A 15,027-nucleotide genomic window follows, 5' to 3' on the forward strand; every position below is an offset into this window, starting at 1 on the left:
ATCAAAAACTGACCAAATATGATCAGCTATTGGCTTATGTAAAATTAAACAGTGCTGGTCCCTCACTGATCTAAACAGCTCAATCAGCAGAAAGCATTGCATTATAAAACCAGATGGCAGCAAGCTTCACTTACAACTGCATGCATGCATGCTGGATTCTTGATGAAATAGTGTCATTGTGACTGAGTAGAACACCCACTCTGTGTAACCTATTTTTGGAGGAGAAGAAGAAGACTAAGACTGGATAATTTCACATACCTTGTTAGTATTGTGGCAAGTGATGGTAGTGCCAACAGGGTAATCAAAAGACTCAAATTCTTCAATCTAGTACAAAGATGTGTCTGGGATAAAAAGTCTCTCTAAGGGCTAAACAGACCATATTCAAAATTTCCTTTTGCCTATCATGTCCTACAGCCTGGAGGGCTGTCATAATCAAAAGACACAGAACTTAGCTACAAACTTGTGAGATGGAATTCCATAGGTGTGCTGTACAAAATACAAGGAGAGGCCAGTCAGAAATAAGCACATAAGGAGAGACCTGCCAGTGGAGGGCACCTTGGATTAAAGGCTGAGTACAGTAAGACTTAGTGGTATGGTAATGTGAAAAGGAGGCAGCATAACCAAATTCCCTGTCACTACTTGGAAAGGAATGTGCCATTACAAAGACCAGCTGGACTTCCAAGAAAGAGACTGTAGGACCAAATTAAAGAAGACATTGAAAGGAAAGAAAAAACATGGAATGCTGTGATGAGGGAGGAGATCTACCAAGATAGAAACAAATGGAAGCAAATCATTTGAAAACATCAATCCAGCTTGCTGCAAGGACTCCCTGATGATGTTAAGTTCCTTGGGGTCCAGCTTGGTAAATGGTTAAAACGGAATTAATACATAAACAAACTAATCTACCTGTCCCATCCTTTGTCAAACTACAAAACTACATACTCACACACACACACACACACACACACACACACACACACACACACACACACACACACACACACAGTGTAGAAAAGCCACCCACCGGACTATCTGTAAATAAATATAAATGGGAAACAGTTACCTATAAAAAGGACAAACATGGAAGTGCCACAGTGAAACCGATTGAAAAAAGGGACTTTCTTGTTGTTGGCGACTCCATACTGAAAAATGTTACAGCTCCAGGCTGTGAAATCGATGTTCATCCTGGAATCAGATCAACAGACACTTTTAAATAATTCTAAATTCGTAATGAAGTGAAACTTAAAATGGAAATGAAAAAAGGACAAATACAAAGGTGTTTTCATTCATGTCGGAACAAATTCCATCTGGAAGAGCAGTGAGGAAGAAATAATCAGTGAAACACAGAACTTGATCTGCTCAGCAAAAAATGTGTTTGCAAATTCAAAAACTGTCATTACTGCAATTTTACACAGAAGGTAATTAACTGATACATACATAAATATGATAAACAGTGGAATCAAGGAACAGTGCGAAAAGCTGGGTGCAATTGTTGTAGGTTCAAATAAATTTGTAAGTGGTTAGTGTCTGGGAAAGGATGGGCTAAACTTGAATAGGTAGGTTCAATGACTTTCAGCAGAATGATTGTAGACATCCACAGAATGATTAAGAGCAAGGGAAACTGAAAACTTACAAAAGGGGTGAGAAAACAAAAGTGGTGATCCAAAATGGAAACTGTAAATATAATGGAACAACCGAGGCTCTTCAAAGTATGAACAAACTCAAAAGTTCTGTCTTGATGCATATTAATATAAATGGTTTAGCAAAAAAATGTCCAATTCTAGGTTACTCTAAAATTGATGAGCTGCAAGTTATACATTCTGAACTGCCAAACATAAAGGCAGTCTGCTTAAACGAACACTGGCTCACAAGAGAATGGATATATGTTCTAAATAAAATAAGTAATTTCAAACTTGCCAGCAGCTTTTGTAGACAAAACAAATCTCATGGTAGCTCCTGTATCTTACTGCATACTTCCTTAAACTTTAAGGTGAAAGAGGAATTTAGTTATCTAAATGAAGAATGTATTTTTGAAAGCCGTTGTGTAGAGCTGTGTGATTTAAATACTGTGATAATATTAATTTACAGAATTCCTGGGAATTCTGCTGCTAAATTGTTCTTAGATAAATTTCAATATCTCCTAGGTAAACTTAAAAAATAAAGAAAGAAAAAGATTGTGATTGCAGGAGACTTCAACTTAAATACATTAATTGAAAGCAGTGACATTGAAAAATTTTGCGATTTAATCCAAAAATCTGGTTTCAAGTTAAACTTTACTGTGTGCACTAGAGAAAACTTCCGCTCAGCAACCAGCAAATTATCAGTTTGATGATACAAAGAAGTTTTGCCTAGGTCTAGGGATTTCTGATCACTCAGCTTTGTTTATAGAGCTCCTCAAAATAAAGAAACTAAAACCTGAATCTTATATGAGAAGCAATTTTAGCAAAGAAAATTTAGAGTTTTTTGTGATAAGTTAATTGTTATAAGCTGGCCTTTAGACCACTTTGATTCAAGCAAGAAAAATTTTGATAAATTTCTAAATTCTTTTTTGGGGGTTTTCAGTTAAACAGTTCCCCCAAAATCATATCAAAAGAGAGTCAGGAATAAATGGAATTGGATTACACCAGGCATAAAAATTTGAAGTGCCAGAAAAAGACAGCTGCACAATGATCTCAAACTAAATAGAAACCCTAACTTTGTAATTTATGTTAAGCGCTATAAGACTATATTCAAAAAAGTGATACTGGCAGCAAAAAAACTGGCAAATATTATATTCATAAAAAAAACAAAGAAATAAAACAAAGGCAGTCTGGTCTGTTGTGAAATCAGAGTTGGGAGTCAATGTTAAAAGTCAAGAAATTTCTCAAATTAGGTTTCAGGGTGATATTATTGTAAATCATGTTCAAATGTCAAACTGCTTCAATGATTTCTTTGCCAATATAGCAAAATCTGACGTAGACACGACAGCCCATCCGGACAATATGATTATTAAGCATAGAGATGACATACAAAACATTTGTTTTAAAAAATTCAGAAAAATCACTCAGAAAGATGTGGAAGACACAATATTATTATTAAAGAACAAAAATTCAGCTGGATTGGATGGAATACCTTGAATGGTAATCAAGGCAGTACACTATATTATTTCATACCCACTGACTACTACTGTAAACCAGTCCTTTGAACATGGATCTTTCTCAGATGTCCTGAAATATGCAGAGATTAAGCCATTACTTAAAAATGGATCACCAGGAGATATGGGAAACTACTGGCCTATCTCTCTCCTTCCTACTTTTTCTAAAATATTTGAGAAACTTGTGGCAAAACAACTAGAAAACTTCCTTACAGTAAATGACATTACTTGTAAAAATCAGTTCAGTTTTCAAAGAGGAAAAAGCACCATAAATACCATCAGAGAATTTACAGAAAAAATAAGCACATCACTAGACCAGGGTACAAAAGTCTTAGGAATATTCTGTGATCTAATGAAAGCCTTTGATCCAGTGAACCACTCATTATTACTTCACAAATTGAAGAGCTATGGGATCGAAAATACTGCATTACAGTGGATCAACTCTTATTTGACAGAAAAGAAACAAAGAGTTATTTTAACTTCAAATTCAGTTACCTACCACTCCGAATGGAAAACAATTTCCCAAGGAGTTCCACAGAGTTCAATACTGGGACCTTACCTGTTCTTCTTGTATATAAATCATTTACCACTGATGCTCATTCAGTCTTGTTCACAGATGACACATCAGTCCTGATGGCAAATGATACAATAGAAGAGATTCCAGATACCAGAATGAGATTTTCACTCTGCAGCGGAGTGTGCGCTGATATGAAACTTCCTGGCAGATTAAAACTGTGTGCTGGACCGAGACTTGAACTCGGGACCTATACCTTTTGGTGGCAATCGCTCTACCAACTGAGCTACCCAAGCATGACCCATGCCCCGTCCTCACAGCTTTACTTCTGCCAGTACCTCGTCTCCTACCTTCCAAACTTGACAGAAGCTCTCCTGCGAACCATACAGAACTACCACTCCTGAAAGAAAGGATATTGCGGAGACATGGCTTAGCCACAGCCTTGGGGGATGTTTCCAGATTGAGATTTTCACTCTGCAGCAGAGTGTGCGCTGATGTGAAACTTCCTGGCAGATTAAAACTGTGTGCCAGACCGAGACTCGAACTCGGGACCGAGTTTTAGTCTCAGTCCAGCACACAGTTTTAATCTGCCAGGAAGTTTGAGATTCCAGATAGTACAGAAAATGTTCCGGGGAAAATGGAATCCTGGTTCCATAAAAATGGACTAAAGCTCAATGTCACTAAGACCCAGATAATGCAATTTGTCTCTAAATTGTCAGCAATATGTCCTGTACAAATAGCCCATAATAATCAACTGATGACAGACGTGAGCCATGTGAAATTCTTGGGCCTATACCTTGATAAGAGCTTTTGTAATGTTTATTTCATCTGGTGCCACTCATGTGGACACAAGAAAGACAGTCCACCACAGTTATTTTGAATTTGTTATTCGTTTTGGGATAATTTTCTGGGAAACTCTAGGAGCAGAACAAGGCTACTAATTCTTCAGAAGAAAATCATTAGAAACATGTGTGCTGTGCACAAAAATGAGTCATGTAGTCCACTGTTCAAGAAATTAAAAATAAGAACAATTATTTCATTGTACATTTTTGAAATTTTGATTTTTGTATATAATGATCAACATAATCTTGAAAAGTTTCATTTTAAGCATAGCTATGGTACTCACCACAAGGAAAACTTCAAAATCCCTTCACATCACTTAAAGCTTTATGCTCAGACACCACTGTACATGGGGCCAAAAATATGTAACAAATTAAAAGGAAGAAACAGTGAGCCTTGTTTTGCTGAAAAGTTTACTCCAAAATATTTTAATAGAGAAATGTTACTACACCATTGAAGAATTTATGAAAGACAGTCTGACCCTTTGAACAATAAACATCTATAGCTAATATTGCAGTGTTGTCTGTGTACAACAAAGGAAATTGGTTAACTGTTAATTTATAGTAAATATTGTAGTGTTGTATTTATTGGCATTATTCTTAAAATAGTGTAAAAAGAATGTCTGTAAATCATTACACATTATATTTTTGCTAAAATGGCCATGTCTCTCGTACAACAGACCATATGATCTGTACAATGTATGTAATGAGACTAATAAATCACATTTTACAGCCACACACACACACACACACATCCAATTGTTGATCAAAAGATGGGTGTGTTAGCTATTATTTTTCCACTACCTGTTGTCTTCTGGAATTACCTTCTGACATAGTGCACCTAAAGTGAATAAAGTATTTATTCATCTGGAACTATTAGTAGAAACAAATGTAAAGCAGATAATTTCACAACTTGCAGAGCACTTTTCAAGAGTCTTAATTTTTTGTATTGACTTACCAATACATTTACTCCTGAACTACAGCAATAATGAAATTAGTTATACAGAAAGGATAGCCCAGATCTTCAATTAACATTTCCTATGTGTCACTGAGCATGAGCTGTAGAGCTGGTCTGCATGAGGAGATGGATATTCTCAAACAGGAAGCTCCAAACACTCTTGGTGAAATAATATTATCTCCTATAACTAACTGAGAACTTATGAATAACATTGTGTCATTAAAAAATTGTCCTTGGGCAAGCTACTGAAACATTGCTCTAGTGAAATATGTAGGGTACTGACCCATATACTTAGCTCAGCAATACACCAAGATGTCAAGGACGAAATATGCCACTGTAAGGCCTCTTGCAGAGGAAGGGGGAGACTCTTACAGGCCAATTTCACTTCATATAGTGTTTTCAAAAGTATCTGAAAAGTTGTTACATGCTAGGATTGACAAACATGTTGAAATATTCAGTATTTTAAATACAGTAAAAGACAATTTGGTTTGCAAAGAATATATTGACTAGATGGTAATCTTCATATTTTTGGAAGGTATTTTAGAGTCCCTGAACAAGACTAGTTCACTAGTGGGTACATTCTTGATCTGACTAAAACCTTCCATTGGATGGGTCAACAACTATTATTGGAGAAAGCCCAGCAGTGTGGCATCGGGAACCCATTAAGTAATCTGATAAAATTCTGTCTCACAAACATAAAGAAAATTTAATTTTGGAAACTGTGGATTACAAATCAGGAGTAACTGTCACATCAGACAGGGGTATTATTTATCACAGACTCCCACAAGGTTCTATCCTGGGTCTTTTATTGGTTCTGATGTATGTTAGTGTTCTGCCTGCACCTGTGAATAGTGTTGAATGCTAATTTAACATGTTAGCTGATGGTAATAGTACAGTAACTGAAAATCTGTCAAATACAGAATTACGAACAACATTTTAGCAAAAGTCTGTAACTAGTTTACTGTTAACTCCCTTTCTGGCAGCCTAAACAAGACAAATGCACTTTAGATCATGTCACAAACACCAAGAGCAGTGCACAGTGACATTCAAAAACCAGCAGTTACAAAGCAATAAAAACACCAAGTTCCTGGAAGTTCACTTACTGTTTGACTGTGAACTAAACTGGAAACATTACATTCAACATACTGGGAAGAGATTGAGCTCAGCAGCTTTTGCACTGAGAATGCAGTTATACTGAAGACCAAACAGTCACTAAGGCAGCTTATTTTGTTTATGTACATTTTTATTGTGTCATACAGAATTATTTTGTGCAGGAACACTCTTCTTCTATAAAAAAACTCTAAGTACAGAAAACACAAGAATCTTCTGTCACTGCTATTTAGCCAACTGTGAAACTTTAGTATTGCTACTCAGTTCAGTTGTTCTCTACTATTTTTTGGTTATAAAGAACCACAGTATCTTTGAACACAACTCAGCATCTCATCTGCATAACACTAGTCATAGGAATGATCCTCTATAATTAAAAATCTATACCTATTGCAAAGAGATGAAGTAAGCTGGTACAAAAAATTTTAACCTCCTTGTCCCTGAGGTTAATGACTTAGGGAATAGTGAATCCTTTTTTTAGAACCAAACACTGCCAATTTCTCTTGAATAAGTCATTGTACACAATAATTGGATTTTATTTCGTATTCCATAGGTCCAAATGTGTTGGGATCACAAGCATGTAGAACGAGTCAGTTTTTAAAAAATACAGTATGATAATCTTATAGCATAAACAAATATTTGAGTACATAGTTATATAAAAAATTATACAGTAAAGACTTTGGACATCAATACAGAAAAAAGACAATACATATGGTGGGTTTATTTCAATAGTAGTACAAGTCCATTACCTACACTTTTCTGCCTATAATGCTTCTGCAGTTAATGATCCAAAAAAACAGAAAGAAAGGATCAGCTCTAGCAAGAAGCCATATGCTAGGATATTTCTGGTATCTCAACTGCAGATTTTTCAGTGTTCATTTAACTTTAGGACTCTGTACCTCACAATGAATAAAAATGGACTTGTACCACTATTGAAATAAGCCCTTCATATTTTCTTTAAGCACTATAGGAAAACAGACACAGAGCACACACAGATACAGACCTCAAGTCAAATAACATTCTTAGTTGCATTGTGTCAACTCGTATTATATAATTAAAATTTTACAATTTATTTATTTATTTAAAAACTCATATAGACTGTAAAAAGCTTTTTGTAACAGAAATATTTTTAGCGCTTTCTTAAACTTACTCTTGTTATGGGTCTCTGTCTTTATTTCAGGAGAAAGAGCATTGAAGAGTTTTGTTCCAGTGTAGGGACACCCTTTTGCACCAAGAACAAATTTCTATGCTTGCTGTGTATGTCATTCTTCCTCTGTGTATTATGTTCATGATAATTACTGTTTGGTTGATGTATCTCTATATTTTTACAGACAAAACACATGAGAGAAAAGATATATTGGCATGTAGTTGTGTATATTTTAAGCTTTTCAAAGCTATTTCTACATGAGTCTCTCAAGTGCAATCCACATATAACTCCTAAAGCTCACTTCTGAGCAATGAACACTTTCCTTGCTTATGGCTGGTTCCTTAAAAAAATAATGCTCTATTCAACGAGTGAGTGAAAATAGCTGTAGTGTGCCACTTTTGCAGTGTTAGGTTCAATACATGAAGTGACTACCCGTAAAGCATAAACTGTGGAGGTAAGCCTCTTACAGAGATCTATAATATGTGAAGACCAGTTCATTTCTGTTTTTGTACAGAACTGAATAAAGCTGGTCATACTGGAACTTAATGAGAGACCATTCACCTTGAACCAATTAACCACGTCTGAGAGTCTGCAATTAATGGCTTCCTCAAGATTATTATCTGTTCTACTACTCATAAAAATTGTGGTATCATCAGGAAATAATGTAAATTTACACAGCAGGCTTGTACATGATGGTATATCATCTATAAAAATCAGGAATAATAGTGGCCCAAGAATTGAGCCCTGCGGCACTCCACATGTAACAGGACTCCATTTGGAATGTGAGGAAATATCACATACTCCACCTGAGCTATTCAAGACAATTTTTTGTTTTCCATCTTGGAGATACAACTGTAGCCAATTGCCTGCAGCACCACTTAATCCTAATAATTTTGCTTTTTGCAAGAGAATCTGGTGATCAACACAGACAAATGCTTTAGACAAATCACAGAAGACGCCAAGTGGTAGCATACTTTCATTAATGGTTTCTAGGACTTCATTTGCAAGTGCTTAGATTGCATCTTCTGTTGAATGGCCATTTTGAAAGCCAATTTGGGTCTTGCTGAGAACTCGACTCCTCATGAGATGATCAGTAATTCTTACATGTATTAGCTTTTCCAGAATTTTAGAGAATGCTGTCAGCAAAGAGATAGGTTGATAGTTAGTTCAGTTTTATGACCTTTTTGTACATGGGCTTCACAATGGCATACTTACGTCTACTGGGATCAACACCTTTCTGAAGGGAAGCATTGAAAATGTGACAGAGAATGTCCCTTATCCACACACAAGAATATTTCAATAAATTACTAGAAATATTATCAACCCCTACAGAGTTCTTACTTTTTAGAGGCATGATAATTTTGTGAATTTCATCTACAGTGACAGGATTAAGGTGCATTTCTGAAATTGTGTTTGAATATCCAGCTTGACAAAGAGTTACAGCTTCATCATCATTGGGCTTGCAACCAATCTGTTGAGTTACTGATGGGAAGTGTTTACTAAAAATCTCAGCCACACCTTTGGGGTTATCTACTAGGGTACCTTCATATCTGATTTTATTTACATCTTCTTTGGTTGTTGTATCTCTTCCTGTTTCTTTTTTTACAATGCTCCAAATTGTTTTTATGTTATTACTCAAATTATTTATTTTCTTCTCATAATAAAGGGCTTTTGATTTCTGTATTAGTCTGTTTAAAATTTTACAGTATAATCTATAGTGTTCCCATTTTTCTACATCTTTAGATAATCTTATTGCAGCATAAGTTTTCCTTTTGGTTTTACATGACTGTTTTACATCTTTTGTAACCCAAGTCTTACTTACAAGATTAGAAGCACTGTTTCTGACCCATTTCTTTGGAAATATTTGTTCAAAAAGAGCACAGAATCCATTTATAAAACAGTGAAATTTAGTATCAGCATTATCAAGGCTACATACTAAAGACCAATCCATTTGGTGCACCCTATGGTTGAAAGTTTCTTTTGCCTCTTCGTTCATTACTCTTATGAATTCCCATTGAGGAAATTGTTTTTTGAACAGATTAACATCATAAAGAGTGAGAATTTGTTCATCATGATCTGAAATCCCACTTATAACTTGCCTGACAGTATAATTCTGATGTCTACTTACATCTAAAAAAATGTTACGTATCATAGTTTGGGACTCGGATGTAATTCTTGTGGGGAAGTTTATTACCGATATCAGATTATATAAGGTCATCACAATCTAAAAGTCACTTTTATTCTTATTTTCTGTCATAAAGTTTATACTGAAATCACCTAAAACTACAATATCCTTTGCTTTTGCAAGCAACCCTGACAGCAGGAGTTCCATTATATGTAGAAAAGTATTTGTCACCTGAAGGTGCCCTGTAGACAGCCAACACTATTTAAATAGCTTACTGGTTTGTTGCCGGGTGACGTCGTCGACCACCACCAATATTTCGACAGGAGCACACCCTCCCATTCTCAAGGCACAACTGCAAGAGAATGGCAGGGTGTGCTCCTGTCGAAATATAGGCGGTGGTCAACGATGTCACCCGGCAGCAAACCGGTAAGTTATTTGAACATTCAATTCGCTGGGAAAAATTAAGGTCTCACAGCCAACACTATTATTGTGTAGAAATTAGTTATTATTTCAGCTGCACATGCCTCAAATTGCTGTTCCACAATATTTCTTAATATATATAGCTTTGTATGCTACACTATTCTAAACATAAATAGCTACTCTACCTTTGTCTTTACTTTCCCTGCAGTAGTATGACACTAAACTATAACTTATTATAGATGGCAAGGCACATTTGTCAGTAACATGGTGCTCAGTTAAGCACAAAATCTGAGCATTATTTATATAATCCTTTTTGTGAAAGAATGCTTAACAGCACAAAAAAAGTTACAGCTAAACGATCTCACGATTGTCACTGTCAATATGAGTATTTTATGTAGAGCAGGGTAATTTCATTCAGTCATTATGCAGTGCGGTTATGTAGTTTTACTGTATAAGCATTGCTGAACATATTACCTGTAGTATGACAACAGCTATCCCCGTAAAATGTTCTGAAAGTGTCACCATGAAAGAGTGAAAATGATAATCTGTCAAATGTTAATAGACGTATTTTATGTAAATCATGTTATTTTCATTCGGATGCAGTTTAGTGTCTGTATATATGCAGTTTTGCTGTACATTTTATCACTGAACTGATTTCCCAGTTGTATGACAACAACTATGTCTGTTTCTTAAATTATACTTTTGCACTAAAATAAAGGAGCAATCCACACAAATAAATTGTAGTAATATAATTGAATTTTCACTTAAATAAGGAGGTTTTTAGCTTCCTCATAAACATGCTGGTCTGTTTATACTGAAATTTTATCTGATTACACAAATCACATGTAAAATGTTCAAATGTTAATGGACTCTGTTCTATTCACTGAGTTCAAAAGTGTTTACGCTTCTATAAAATTTCTGTAAAATTATTTTGTTCTGTTGTAGAAATTATTACAAATCAAACAGAAATTGTGAAATAGATTTATTTATTAATTAGTTATTTACTTAGCATCCTTGTATCTCATCATTATAAAAATGATATAGGATTTGTCATACATTGCCTTACATAGAAAATAGGACATGAAAAGACTTACAATTATATGACCATAAATAAAATATTAGATGAAACCATATGCATAACAACATTCATATTATGCTAAATTAGAATAATAGATGAATACAATTTAGTTTTCAATGAGTATTTTGGGTCATTACGATGAAGGAAATAAGCTACTGTATATTCAATGCTGGTGATTTAATTATTCCTTGACACTATAAAAACTCTTACTAATTAACATTTTTTTAAAATTCTTTTTTGAATATGTGGAATTTTGGTGTACTTTTAAGTTCCTTTGGTAGTGCACTAAATATGATTTTTGGCTGATAAAGAACACTTTTTTGATACATAGGTTTTGTGTGACTTTCTCTATGAAAGTTGTCTCTATTTCTCGGTTTGTAGTTGTGAACTCGACTGTTTAACAAAGAATGTTCCTGGTGTGCTTCATAAAACATATACTTTCATAAATATAGATACATGGTTGAGTCATGATTTGTAGTTTCTTCAAAACTTTTTTGCATGATTCTCTGTGTGTCATACCACTCGAGTCTTTGGCCAAACTGGTATTCCCCAAAAATATGATACCATATCTTAGTGCGCTATGTATGAGTGCAAATTATGAACATAACACTGCATCAACACTACAGGAATTTTTAGTATTCTAAGAACATAACAATACGGGCTTAATTTTTTGTTTAACATTTCTGTTTGTTTCTTGTTTAACATTTCTGTTTGTTTCTCCCACATTAAATATTCATCTAGCCATAATCCTAAAAATTTAGAGTGGGGGGGTTTGCTCTATCTTACACTGCCCAAGTCTTACAGTTAGGTCAGATTTTACTTTGTTTGTTATATGTCTGAAGTTCATCCAAACTGTTTTTTTTGTCATTAACAATTAATTTGTTGTTTGTAAACCACATGTTTGCTTCTTCTGTGACTATTGTACTCTCTCCAGTAAGTCAGTTTCATTTGTAGCTTTGACAAATATACTGGTGTCATCAGCAAACAATACTGCATCTGCTGTTGATAAATGGCTTGGCAAATCATTTATAAATATTAAGAACAGCAATGGCCCCAGTACAGAGCCCTGCAGCACACCATATCTGACTCTTTGGTATGCCGATGAGTAGACTTTCCCCGCATGCTGTATCTCTACCTTCTGATACCTATTAGAAAGATAGGATTTGAACCAATCATGTGCTACTCCATGAAACCTGTAGCAATATAGTTTCCTGAGCAGTAAATTACGGTCACTGACAATGAAAACCTTAGACAAGTCCAAAACCAGGCCACAGTTTAATTCATTTTTGTCTACTGAATTTATGATCAGTTTTAAAAAAGTTATAAATTGCTGTGTCAGTTGACCTATTTTTCCTAAAACCGTTTTGCCCTTTAACTAGAATTTGATTTTTACTAAGAAAATGAGACAGTCTTTCATGCATTACCCTTTCAATTACTTTTGAAAATCCAGATAACAATGATATTGGCCAGTAATTGATAACAGCATACTGGTCACCCTTCTTATAAATAGGCTTGACAGTCGATTTCTTTAGTTTTTCTGGGAAGACTCCTGTGCTAAATGACATGTCAATCATGTCAGCAAGTGGGTAATCTATGTATGTTGCACTGTTCTTTATTACTTTGTCTGGAATCCCACCACAACCACATGTCATTTTATTTTTTAACTGATTTAAGGCATTTTGTACCTCTAATGCAGTAACAGGGTATAGAAACATGGTGTTATCATTCATTGGTAGTTGCGCTCTGGAGTTGAAATCACATCTTCCTTGAATTAGTTTTGTTGTGATATTTGTGTAATGTGTGTTGAATATGTTGGTTATCTGTAGTGAGTCCTCAACTGTTTTTCCTTCACTTTTAATTACAAGAATGCTGTTTTTACTTTTTTGTTTACCTATACTCCTATTTATTACCTCCCAGGTTTTGTAAGTACCTTCCCTGATATATGAGTCATTATTTAGTTTCTTAGCCGCTATTATAACTTTTTTATATACTTTCCTGTAAATTTTCACATTTGGTTTTAATGCAACAGTATTTTTTGCAGATTTGTTTAACCTTCGCAGAGTGTCTGCAGATTTTTTAATTCCCTGTGTTACCCATGTCTTTGTTTTGGTTTTAATTTTGACTCGTTTAATAGGAAATGTGATATCATAACAATGCCAATAATTTGCTAGGAATTACTCAAATTTTTTATGTACATCACAGGTTGATTCTGTGTACCAAGTTATACTTTTTAACATGTGATTAAAAACCCTTATGCTGTCTTCACTTACAAATCGTTTCTCTCTGTATTTTTCATATACCATTGGATCCTTAATAGATATATTATATAATGTTAATGTGACTGCCTTATGATCCAAGAACCTCATCTCTATTACTTCAGTGATATGCTCACATTTATTCTTATTGACAAATACTGGATCAATTATTGTTTCAGACTCATTAAAACATCTGTTACTGTTGCTGTCATATTATAAGATAAGAACAGATTGGTCAGTTGTTGTTGTTTACTGCAGTTAGTTTTAAAATTAACATTAAAATCTCGAAGGACAATTGTAATTGTTAATTGCTGTTTGAGTTGATTTAGCAGCATTTCAAGGTTGTGGAGAAAAGAAGTAAAATTCCCTGATTGTGATCTACATATGCACACAATAATTGATTGAAGTTGCATTTTAAAAAATCCAAGTATTATTAATTGCATGTAATTATAAGGAAACTGATCAATTCAGTCTCTTGAAAGTGTTATTGCTTCTGACCAATAATGGTGTTAGTATTTGATAATGAATAACATTGTGATTTCAGTCATGCAACATTGAGACTGACCTGAAGAAACTGGGCATAGGAGAAATGTGATCAATTCCTGCTTACATATGTTTACTCCACTGAAGAGAGACATCACCCACATTGTGAATAATCAATTAGTATTATGCACACTATCTTAGATACATATTTTCTTGAAAAGTTGTTCCAGATGCTATAGAAGTACAAGTGGGAAATTTGGAAAGATAATACTCAATACTCTGATATTTATATGAAGTCATTAAAGGCATATAAAGGATAAAATCAATTGCACTATCATAAAAATAACAAGAGAGTAGCAGTTAAAGGAAGAAAAATATAAGGAAAAAATTTATCTCACTGTCATATTGTAATATGAGTAATGACTGAAAGAAGTAAGTTTGTGGTGCCTTCAAAAGGGTTAAATGTAATCCAATGTTGAAATAACACTATATGTAATTGTGTCATGTAATTAACTGAAAACATTAGCAAGGAAATGCAAAGAAACGTGAAGTCACATTTCTTGTCTTAACATTTTAATTATAAGAGCATAAACTAAAGCAAGTATTATAGGTACTTATGTTTGGGTAGCAGCAAAATTTTAAAGAATAGTGAATATGTTATTTTTAATGGTTCTGTTGAAAATTCAGTTCTTGAGTATTTGTATTTAACTTTGATGAAACAGCTACAAATTAAGAAACAAGCCTAGCTGATATTTATTTCAGCACCATACTTACTGTAATTTTTTCACGCAATCTCTAGTTGCTGAAACTTCTTTTTTCACTTTATGTTGACCATGTGGTTGCAGTGCATAGTGTATGAAAAGACTTATTTAACCCTTTTCAAAGAGTTACACTAAGAGTTACACTAAGCATTATAATTTGATTTAGCATAAGAAACACAAAGATCACAAGTATTATTGTTATGCAGT

The 15,027-nt window shown here is 34.3% G+C and overlaps 1 protein-coding gene across 2 annotated transcripts in view; it reads right to left on the reverse strand.

Moving 5' to 3' along the window:
- The window catches only part of LOC126412103 (SET and MYND domain-containing protein 4-like), a 138,903-nt gene extending 123,956 nt beyond the window's left edge, over positions 1 to 14,947 (reverse strand). Inside the window, exon 1 of one of the 2 annotated variants that reach the window (XM_050081533.1) lies at positions 14,834 to 14,947. Coding sequence is in view for 1 of the 2 variants with exons in the window: in XM_050081532.1 (XP_049937489.1) it covers positions 14,142 to 14,158 (17 nt within the window). In the remaining variant the exon portion in view is untranslated. Of the gene's footprint in view, positions 1 to 14,141; positions 14,174 to 14,833 lie in introns of those variants that run through there. The other variant, XM_050081532.1, reaches the window with a different exon arrangement.
- Positions 14,948 to 15,027: the final 80 nt, after the last annotated feature.

This window comes from Schistocerca serialis, chromosome 7 (assembly GCF_023864345.2).
Source record: "Schistocerca serialis cubense isolate TAMUIC-IGC-003099 chromosome 7, iqSchSeri2.2, whole genome shotgun sequence".
NCBI classification, from domain to species: Eukaryota; Metazoa; Arthropoda; class Insecta; order Orthoptera; family Acrididae; genus Schistocerca; species Schistocerca serialis.